We start from the raw sequence: 11,582 nt of genomic DNA on the forward strand, positions 1-11,582 counted from the left end.
CTAAAATAATAACTTAGCTAATTTAACAAAAAAGTATACACACAACATTTTGATTAAAAAAAATACTCGGAAGGGCATTTTTGTCATTTAACATCTTATACTGTGTGAAGAATCCATTTAACCAAATAACAATATAAACCACTATCTTAACACTATCTTACTTTCGGCCCGAAAATACTATCTCAACTTAACTATCTTGTTATATCCTATCTGAAAAACCAAACGACTCCTTACCATCTCTGATCTCAAGTTAGCAATCAAGTGGAAACTAAGCAATTCAATTTTGTTTTATTAATAATTACTGAAAAATCAATTAAGATTATAGATTGATGTATACAGTTGGCTGCATTGGACCACCAATGTCTAGGAGAGATAATATTTCGGCCTTTTAAAAATTGATTTAACAGTCGATTTATGCACGAAGTCCACTTATTTCACGTATCTGTTTATACTAGTAATAACATTGCAACATTTAAAGATTTTGTTAACCAAATAACTCCAAATTCGATGTGACATGCTCATTGAAATTGCCAAATTGGTATTCAAATAGTATAATCACAAATAAGGGGTGGAACACATTAATTTATATTGAGGGGCGGAACACATTACTTTATTTCGGTGAGGGCTATATATAAAAAATTTGGAGTTCATAATTTTGACACAATGATTTGCAAAAAAATTGACAGTAATATCACAATGATTTGCAAAAATTTTATAGTAATATATGAATTGAAAAAAAAAATAGGTTGACAGGAGTTGGTTGCAAAATGCAAACACGGCCTTAGTATTTCTATTCATAATTTTTTCAATATCTCAATTAAACTATTGCAAAAGGAGAATTTAACAATTACAGAACGGGCACAAGAAACATCAATGGAAGGAAGGACCTCTCGAGGCTTAAGTCAGTAAAACAATTGGGAATGATTAACATAAAAGATGCGAAAATAGTACTAATAAGTGAGTTTTTCGATTAATCCAGACGTTCCGGGATGATGGAAGTGACACGTAAGGCAGGATGAAGAGTGGTGGCCGAATCTCTCACGAGTCATCACTAACTGTCAAGTAAATTGGCTCTTCTTCTATGGCTTGACATGGTGGATTGTTTTGGCCATAAGAGTAACCACTATAGGGAGCACACTGGTGGGCCACTTGAAAAACGGCGGTGGGCGGCGGACAGGAGGCGCCCGACTAGTCGGCTTGCCCGCAGCTGGTGAGCAGGGCCGCGGTGAGCTATTGCAGAGGCGAGGAGCCGCGGCGGTGGACACTTTGAATTTTTTTGTTCGTTTGTTTTTAATAAATACTCCCTCCCACTTCATTTTCACCCCAATTTCACGCTCTATCCATTTTTTACTCTCTATATTTCACTCTAATTTTATATTGTTTTTTTACCCCCAATCGACGGCGACGACGGCAACGAGAAAGATGGAGAACAAGCGGCGGATTCTGATGACGCCACCGAGTAGACGGTTACGGTGTTTTTATATTATTTTTTAATAAAATGTTCGTTGTATAATTTTCCCGTATCTATAATACAACGAATATTTGGGTCCAAATTTGATTTTTTTAAATTCATTTTCCGATTTATTTTATTTCCAATAACATTTATTCACATTGAATTAAAATATACTATCAATTGAAAAATAAAAGTGTCCACTATTACTGTGGACACTTTTTTATGATTGCGGACAAATAAAAATGACTTGTCCACCAATGTATCCTCCTTATTGTGGATACTCTAATATCGGATAGAACAGTTGGTTTGTAGTACTGGTACTATTATTTTAGTTATTTGGGCTAATGTACAATTTATTCCCGCTACAACTACCAAACTAGTTGGTACAATAAAAAAATATACACATACTAAACCGCACTAACAAGTGTGTGTGAAATGTTTGAATTGATGATAGTAAAAACAATAGGTAAACTGGAAAGGTTGGGATGTGGAAAAAGACATTTGGCCTTTCGAAATTTATGATAGATAGAAACATTACATGAAAAAAAGGAGAAATTCCTCTACCCCAAACATAATCATTAGTAATTAATCACCCTAATTATTAGTACTATGCTCCAACTACTAAATCAATTTGAACAGAACAATCAATCACCTTTATTTAACGACCGATCAATACTTCCCCTAATTATAGCCCATAGCTTAAAATAAAAACATGATAACAATCCTCATTTTTCCATCATCAGTTCCAAAGAGGCTGCTCGGATGAAAACCCGAGATCATCGTCATCAGAAAACGACGTCGTGGTGGAACCGATTATGTAGGTAGCCAAATTATGTTGATTAGTATAATCTTGCGAAGACATGTCCATGCAAATTATGGCCATGAGATTAGCATTTTGGGATTGCATGTTTAGTAGCTGAGCCTGGGCTTTAGCTAGTTGCTGGTGGAGGTCATTCACTTGTTTCTGAAGCTGCCAAATAGCGCCGGCGCACCCATACACCGGCTCTCTTAGCCTCGCGTTCGCCTCGTACACCATGCTGCTCACCGCATCCTCCCTTTGACCCTCCGGAACCTCCTGCTTTTAATTTCACATTGGGACAAATCTTAATTTTGTTACTTCAATTAGATCTCATTGACAAAACAAAACAGAGACAATATTATTGTAACTCAATTTTAGATTATTTTGTCTAACAAATCGAACTGCGTAGAATATTCTTACCTGCAAGAACTTGATGATATTGCTGGCACCAAAGACACGGTGAGCAGTGCTGAACTTGAGAGGATCATGAGGAGGGAAATAAGGAGCAAGGACGCATTTTTCGATGCATCGACGGCGCAGAATCTTGCAGGCGGCGCAGGGGCTGAGCACCACCGCTGATTGAGGAGATGAGGAGGAAGAAGGTGAACTTGCACTTATGTCGTCACTGCCCTCCATTTTTTCAAGGATTTGTTTTTGTAGATTTTCTGTGTTGAAGAAGAAATTAAGGTTGGGAATTTATAGAAGCAGAGGGGCGAGTCGTTTTCTTTGAACAGAAAAAAACTATACATTTTGACATGGTTGTTAGTTACTCTGTTACAGTTAGTATAATTTTTTTCTTTCTTATTTTTTTTAAAAGCTGTATGAAATTATAGATTATAGTTTTTGGACTTTTGGGAGGCAAGACGATTCAATGCTCATATACATTAGATTTTTATAAATTAACTTTCTGTTTTCTTTATAAAAATTGTAAAATGACGGGACATGCGTTTTTAGACAAAACCACATTGTTATATTGAAAACGATAAATTTCTACCCTTCCAAAATTGTCGGGAAATCAATTCCTCACCTGTTAATAGGTGAAACAAAAACAAAAAGCAAAAAAGAAAACAGAGGAAAAAATAAACATTAATCACAATATAAGAATTTAAAGTGGAAATTAATTTCTGAATAATTTAATGTATATGTGAAATCAGTTACCCTCATACAGTTATACTAAAGGAGGAGTAATCATACGTGAGTTAGCCTAAACTCACAATGATAGAATGGTTAATATTGTATATAAATAATATTTGTTTGAATATGTTAAAAGTATGATTACTGAGTTAACTAGTGATAAATAATTTTATTATATATGACTATATGTGAAGTCAATTATTCTTGTACTAGAAAAGTTATATTGTTGCCATATAACACTAAGGTCATCCACAACGCTGTTGCTATACCGTTTCTTAACCGTTTCTTAAACTACTATTTGCGGGCTCCACTGTACTTTTTAACTCCATTTCTTAACTAAGGAACGGAACCTGCAACCTTCCGGTCCTTATCTGTCCCTTAACCGTTCCTTAAATTACTATTCATTCAATTTCATTTTTTTTATTTCCAACCCAATTCAATTAAAACAAACACACTTTATTAAATAAAATAAACTTACAACATAAAATTCGTAAAAAAAACATAATTTAACAATTTCTTAAAAAATAAAAGCACACAATTTAATAATTTCATCCGTCAAAGTTTGCTCAAATGTGCTCAATTAGATCCTCTTGTAGTTGGGTGTGGGAACTAGAGACGCGTGTCATTGCACGAATAGATAACCGTTCCTGTATAGACGGATGCGCTCCACTTCGAGGCGAACTACTTGCTGTAGAGCTTCCGGGGGATTCGGGGTCGAACCAATTTCCCGCCTCGGGTCCTTCGTCTTGGACAATCATGTTGTGCAAGATTATGCACGTATACATGATGTCGACCATGTTCTCCATTAACCACGTACGAGCCGGGGCTTTGATGATGTTGAAGCGCGCTTGGAGAACCCCAAACGCCCTCTCCACATCCTTGCGAGCAGCCTCCTGCTTCTGCGCAAAAAGAGCCTGCTTTGGGTTCGCAGGCCTGCTGCACGTCCTCACGAAGGTAGGCCACTTCGGGTAGATGCCGTCGGCGAGATAGAGCACGTTTACGGCGTTGTTGGCGACGAAGTTCATGGCCGGCGCTTTACCATCCAAAACTTCGGTAAAGAGGTCGGATTGGTAGAGCACGTTTACGTCGTTGTTCGACCCGAGGACCCCGAAGTACGCGTGCCAGATCCAAAGCCGGTAGTCGGCAACAGCCTCGAGTATAGTGGTTGGGTGGGTGCCTTTGTGGCCGCTCGTGTAGGACCCCCTCCACGCCACCGGGCAATTCTTCCATTGCCAGTGCATGCAATCGACGCTGCCGAGCATCCCGGAGAATCCGTGCACTGTTTCGTGAAGGTCGAGCAGGAACTGACAATCGGTCATGCTTGGCCTCCGGAGAAATTCGTCGGTGAATGCTGCCCGGACGCCTTTGCAGAATTTGAGCAAGCACAGTCGCCCAGTGGTGTCTCTGATGTGGAGGTATTCGTCGAACATGTTGGTCGTTTGTCCAGTCGCAAGCTGACGGATTGCTGCAGTACATTTCTGCAGCGTCGTGTGGCTGGGACTGCGTCGAACTCTTCCTGGAAGAACTCTTCCCGGGCTGCCAAAGTATTCGCGATGTGGAGAAATAGTTGTTTCCCCATGCGGAAACGGCGACAGAAGTACGTATCTCCCCAAACCGGGTTATCGCAGAAGTGGTCGCGTACTAACCTTGCGGCGGCTTCCTCCCGGTTACGATGGATGTAGGTACGGGACCGTCGTTAGGGCGGCGCGGCTTTCTCCGCCTCCCGTCAGCGATCTTCTTCAAGTGATTGTTCCATTATTTGACGCATTTGTTCAAAAGGATCCATTAGTTTGATTAAATTTGGGAGAAGAAAAATATAGTTGATTTGAGATGAAAATTGGGGTGGAAATAGAGAGGATTTGAGAGGAATAGATGTGTGTTTGTGAGTGAAATGAGTATGAAATGGGAGTATTTTATAGAGTAAAGAAATAAAAAAATTGAAAAACGGCTATAAACGGTAACATTACCGTTTACAAAAAATTTTTATTTTTTTTAATTTTTTTTAAAAATTTGAATTTAAAAAAAAATATTTATTGGGTCATCGTGACGACACCCACTCGCGGGCCTGCGAGTGGCCGTCACGCATGGCCTGGGAGCTCGCCACGTCGCCTCGGCGCGTGGCGAGACGTCTCGTGCTGCGTCTCGTGGTGGCGGGTCTCGGGACGGGCTTGGAACGGTCTGGGGACGGAACGGCCGACTGCAACGCGTTTCTCCGCGATTTCGTTCCTCCGGCACGGAACGCGGGCCGGTTACGCCACGCGTTGTGGATGCTCTAAAGAAATTGGGATATAGTTGTATAGTACTTGTAGGCTTGTACTGTTCATGAATTTATAGAAGAAAAAAGGGAATAGGTCCACACGGCATTCAGAGCATCCACAACCGTGCTCTTGCCAGCGGCACGGTTGTGGGCCCGGGCGGTACTATTCATGCCTGCTCTCTGGCAAGAGCACAACACCCACAACTGTGCTCTTCCGCAAGGACGAGCACAATTAATATAAAATTCAATTACACAAAAACATTTCCATAATATTAAAATTCATTTAAAACCCACAATAAATATTACAAATGACAAATAAAATTAAACATTGCATAATTAAAATCCTAAAAATTAAAAATTACATAATTAAAATCCTAAAAATTAAAAATTACATAATTAAAATCCTAAAAATTAAAAATGACACTACTCGTTGCCGAATTTCGCCCACATGTGGTTGATTAGGTCTTCTTGTAGTTGATTGTGGATTCGAGTATCGCGCATTGTGTGTCTTGTCTCGATCCTCTGGCCAACCGTCGTATGCTCGCCTCGGCGTAGGGGAGACCTCGCTGTTGAGCTTCCGGCTTCGTCCTCGTCGTAGAAGCTAGCCGCCCTCGGCCCTTTCGACATCTTTCCGCGCTGACTCTTGACGCTGCGCAAAAAGAACCCGTCTCGGGTCGTGCGGGTTGTGGAGCGTCTTCACGAACGTCGACCACCTTGGGTAGATACCATCGGCGAGATAGTAACCCATGCGGTATATATTTCCGTTGATGGTGAAGTCGATCGCCGGTGCTACACCATTCATCACATCATTGAAGAGTGGTGACGAATATAGCACATTCAAGTCGTTGATCTGGTTCGTTGAGGAGGAGGAGCAGGGGTATTCGCCGCGACATATGCTTCGTAAGCGGCACGATGTTGTTCGTAGTATTCTTGTTCTTCGCGTTCCGCTTCCGCCATAATATGGGTGAAATCCATTTGAGATTTTGAGTGGGGGATGAATGTGTTGATAGTTTGTATGAGAATTATGAATGAGAGATGAATGAGAGATGATTTGATGTGATAAATGGATGATGAATGTGTGTATTTATAGATGATTTTGAGGAAAAAAAAATAAAAAAAAATCAAAAAAATTCAGAAAAAACGGGAAAAAAACGGCCATATTTTTGGGATTTGGAAAATATTTTTTTTTTATTTTTAGCATTATTTATAATTAAATACCGATTTTTTAAAAAAAAAATAAAAAAAAGTTTAAACACAACGGCTATGCCGTTGACGAATGGGAGCGCGCCACGTGTGCGTCCGCTGGCACGGACGTGCTCGATACATCGAGCAGCGCCGTGCCAGCGGCGCGGCTGCAGCGGCGGCGGTCCTGCGCCTTGCCAACGGCGCGGACGGCGGTGGCGTCTTTCGCCACCGCTGCGGATGCTCTCAGTGGCAACTGCAAATTGTAACCATTTAAATTTTTCAAGAAAAATTTAAAACTGTCGACGATCTCTTGAACACAACCACTGCATTATTGTGTAGGGAAGAATAGATATGGATATTATACTGGAGAGTTGCATCAACTTTTGGTTTTCAATATCATATTTCATGTGATATTGAATATGCGACCTGCACTAATAAAATAGTAATATAAATAAATTATTGAATATGATAGAATCGGCTATGAACAACGAATCATAGGATCGGTTTTGTTATGATTTGTGAGCATAAAGATAATTATATTTAAATAATGGAATTTATATTAAATCAAGAATTTATAAATTTTCTCAATTATTTTATCATTTGTTAAATAATAATGTCTTCTAGTGATTTTTGTAAATGGATGAGATAATGAAAAAAAATAAAATATTATAATTTATTTATCAAATTTTATAAAACTGATTAGAATCATATTAAATTTCTTAATTCAAATAACTAGTATTCTTAAAAAAAATTGATATGATATCACCTTTTTAAAAATAATATGTACATATTTAGCCATATAGAGGTAGGTCATTTAGTTTGAAATGTTTATCTTTTGAATTTCATTTAGTTTGAACTTTAGTCATTAAATATTAATGTAGTAAACTGATCACTTTCCTTAGTCTTCCTAAAGTCTGGTGGCTAGTTGAGTTAGGTTTATCTTGACCATTGAGAAACTATATATCCATTTTCCTCAAATTTTGTCATTCACTCATTCTCATTCGTTTACTGAAAGGGTCTATTTAATTAATCCTTCTTTACAATGAATATATTTTCGAAACTACCAAACTAATTATCTCATTCCACTTGCGCAATTCAATGTAGCTAATACGGCAGTATTAATCGTTAAAATATATACTATCATTTTATTTTATGGTCTCTTTGTAAATATTTATTTTATTTTAATTATAATACCAAACATTTACAAAATTGCCCTATTTTTGGTAGAAATGCCATAAGGCCCATAACAAAGTCTTATAGAGTTCCATAAGGCCCGTAACAAAGTCATATAAGGCCCATAATAAAGTCTTATACATTATTTTAAGTTCAGGTTGGATATTCTGGGTGCATAATGATGGGCCGTTGCTAAATACAAGTAGTATATAATGCATTAATGTGCAGCTTAGTTTTCTCCAGGCCCATTAGAGTCCAAGTATAAATATCATACCACCATTTTTACTCCTCCCACCACTAACTTAGAGCATCTACAAAGAGAGACGTAAACGAGAGCGTAAAGTGTGATAACTACCAAATTTACCTCTTTTTGATGATACATCATTCTCCAAAATGAAAGGTAAATGAGAATGTATTATACTCCCTCCGTCCCGTGCTACTCGCACGTTTGCTTTTCGGCTCGTCACAAAGTCCTTACACTATTTATAATTTAAGTTAGAATTAATGCATTTAATTAATATGTTAGTTTAAGTTAAGAGCTCTTTTATTAAGTGATGTCTCATTACACCTAAAATTCTTTTTTAATTACCCAAAAAAATCAATCCCAAATTTACGGCCTAAAATGAAAAGTGCGAGTAGCATGGGACGGAGGGAGTACATTTTTCCATTTTAAGAAAGATCTTCACCTCTCCATTAATGGAGAGGTAAAATTTTATAACTACCATATTTATATTCTTTTAATAAAAAATCATTCTCCAAGAGGGAATGTATTTGAGAAGATAGTAATATATATTATGTTTTGTTAGAGTATTTTGAGATGATAAAAACACTCCAACGATTCAACGAGTGATCAACGGAGGCAGTTGGAGGTTTGCAATAGAAAGATCAGTTGCATATCAGTTACAACTAGCAAGAAGCAGTTGCAACGACTGATCTTACTCTTCCTATGAGTACGCTGCAAGCCACAGAGATCATTTGAGAGAGAGCAGCTCCATATCTGGATGAATACACTTGCAATTTGTGCTATGTGCTCTCGAAGCGAGACGACTTTGAGCGAGATTGAGGGAGAGGAATGAGTGTTCATAGTTCCCGTGTGTATTCGATATGAGAGTGTTCTTCTTCATTGTATCCATTGATCATCACTGAATTCTTTCTCATTTTGTCTGTGGACGTAGGCTTATGCCGAACTACGTTATATCCTCGTGTTCTTGAATCGTTTTGATCTTGCTCCGATCTTGATTTCCAACAAATGGTGCCGTCTGTGGGAAAGAAGAGTTTTGAAGGAAAGAAAGGCGCAAGATCATGGCTACAACAAGAAAGGAGATGAAGAAATTCAATTCGGAAGCCATGAAGAGTCTCTGATCTTGAGGAGGCAGAGGAAGCTGTTAGGTGCTTGGTGATCAGAGCAATGCCAGCTACGAGCTGAGGGAGAATACGAAGAAATCTTGGAGGATTTCTTATCCCATCAATGATCGTGAGAAGGTCCAGGGGATTCGGATTCGTGACGTTCAACGAGGTGGTTGTGCGTAAGGTGTTCGATGAAATTCGGGAGAGAAATGTGGTTTCTTGGAACTCCTTGTTGTGGGGATACGTCAAGTGTGGCGATTGGGCCATGGCGCCGAGCGTGTTCGATGAAACGCCTGAGAAAGATGTCGTTTCATTGACTTCAATGGTCTCAGGGTACGCGAGGGGTAAAGATGATGGAGCAGCGGAGAGAATCAAGGCAGCTGCTCTATCAGCTGCGAAGGGGCTGAGTCGTGCCCAGGCGGAGCGGGCTGCCACTGCGGCTGCACGGAACATGAATGCATATGGGCAGAAGGAAGAGGGCCCGAGTAGATGGCAAGAGAGGAAAGACGCCAAGAGGCAAATGTATTTGATGAGTACTGAGAAACAAGGGGAAGATTGACATCAATGAGTTGGGAGCTGGATTACATAAGAGCATCCACTATAACACGCCCGCGGCTATAGCCGCGTTTGGGGCGGAAGCGGGGCGGAAGCGGGGCGCCTTATAGTGGCGGAGTTGTCCGCCCCGGAGGTGGACGCGGCGAGGGGGGAGGGAGGCGGCGGACGCGGGATAGCCGCGTGCGGGGCGAGGACGCGGCGATGGAGCTATAGCCGCGCCTATAGGCGCGGCGCCTATAGTGTAACGAGGAAGAAGCCGCGGCTATTCGGCGCGAATTTTTTATTTTTTTTTTACATTTCAATTCACCTATAAATACACCCCACTCCATTCATTATTTTCACACCATTCAAACACAACATCTATACAAATTTCTCTCACTACAATTTGAGGTCGGAAATGAATAATTTGTGGAGAGACAACTGAAATGCTCTGATTCAACAGGTGCAACAGGATGTAGCGGCCCGTTTGGCGGAGGAGGCGGAGGATGCGGAGGATAGTGGCGTTGTGTAAACTTGGTAGTGATTTGTACTAGATTCAATGTAGTGTGTGATTTTAATTTTAATTTAGTGTGTAATTCTAATTTTAATTTGTATTGTATTTGTATTTTTATTTTTATTTTTATTTTTATTTTTATTTTGAATTCGTATAGTCGGCCTTTCTTAATCCACTAATTAGAGCCCGATAAATTTGTTAATAATTACTTGATATATTATAAAATGAAAGTTGATTATAAAATTTTGGGGCTATTGGAGTTGTCCACTATAGTGGCGGAAATAGAATTTTAGGGCTATGGACAAAAAATTGGGGCTATGGACAAAAAACTGGGGCGGGGCTATTGGGCGTGTCCACCTTATAGTGGACACCCTAAGCTTGGTCATCAAATCCCAGAATCTGATCTCGTAGCTCTCATGGTGGCGGGAATAAAGAAGGGGTTCAAATTGATGGATACAAACAACAATAGGATTGAAACTTGATCAAGGGATTGAAACTTGATCAAGGGAATTCTGAGCAACCACGTGAATCAGAGAAGTCTACTTCAGAATGATCTGCTGCATGATGCAAAGTCTGAAATCGACGTACTCAAGGAGCAGCTCGGTCTGTTGGAGATCTCGAATGAGAGATGCGAAGATGAATAAGAACAACGTCGACGACGTCGTGCTCGTTAGCGGTCTAGGCAGCGATCCTAAGCAATGAAGGTGGCATAAATCTTGACAGAAATTCAGATATCACTCAGTGAGAGATGTGTTATATCTCTAGGGATCAGCAACTCCAATTCTGAACGGGGAAGATTCAGATTAGGTGGAGGTTTTATCGTCCGGTGGAGGCGTTGTAGCTGATCAAGGAAGTGATAAAGGAGAATCTGGGGATGATTCTCGGAGTCAGATTAATTGACAAGAATAGTCAAGATTGGCGCTGAGCAATGATGTCGCAGACATGGGATCGACAAGTTCAAATGACGTATGAACTTGGTAAACTTGATCGAAGAATGATCAACGAAAAAGTGGCCAGACAAAGGTCATAGAAGAGAGAAGTGAGGTGTTTTGAGTCATCTCAAAAGGTGGAGGATTGTTAGAGTATTTTGGGCTGATAAAAACACTCCAACGATTCAACGAGTGATCAACGGAGGCAGTTGGAGGTTTGCAATAGAAAGATCAGTTGCATATCAGTTACAACTAGC

The 11,582-nt window shown here is 39.8% G+C and overlaps 1 protein-coding gene across 1 annotated transcript; it reads right to left on the reverse strand.

Moving 5' to 3' along the window:
- Positions 1–1,941: 1,941 nt before the first annotated feature.
- Positions 1,942–2,902, reverse strand: LOC121803335 (LOB domain-containing protein 1-like). The gene is made up of 2 exons (XM_042203018.1): positions 2,673–2,902; positions 1,942–2,528 (listed from the first exon to the last, which is right to left on the reverse strand). The coding sequence occupies exons 1-2, from the start codon at positions 2,886–2,888 to the stop codon at positions 2,193–2,195; spliced, it is 552 nt and encodes a 183-aa protein (XP_042058952.1). The 5' UTR covers positions 2,889–2,902; the 3' UTR covers positions 1,942–2,192.
- Between the last annotated feature and the right edge of the window lie 8,680 nt (positions 2,903–11,582).

This window comes from Salvia splendens, chromosome 1, assembly GCF_004379255.2.
Source record: "Salvia splendens isolate huo1 chromosome 1, SspV2, whole genome shotgun sequence".
Classification (NCBI taxonomy): Eukaryota; Viridiplantae; Streptophyta; class Magnoliopsida; order Lamiales; family Lamiaceae; genus Salvia; species Salvia splendens.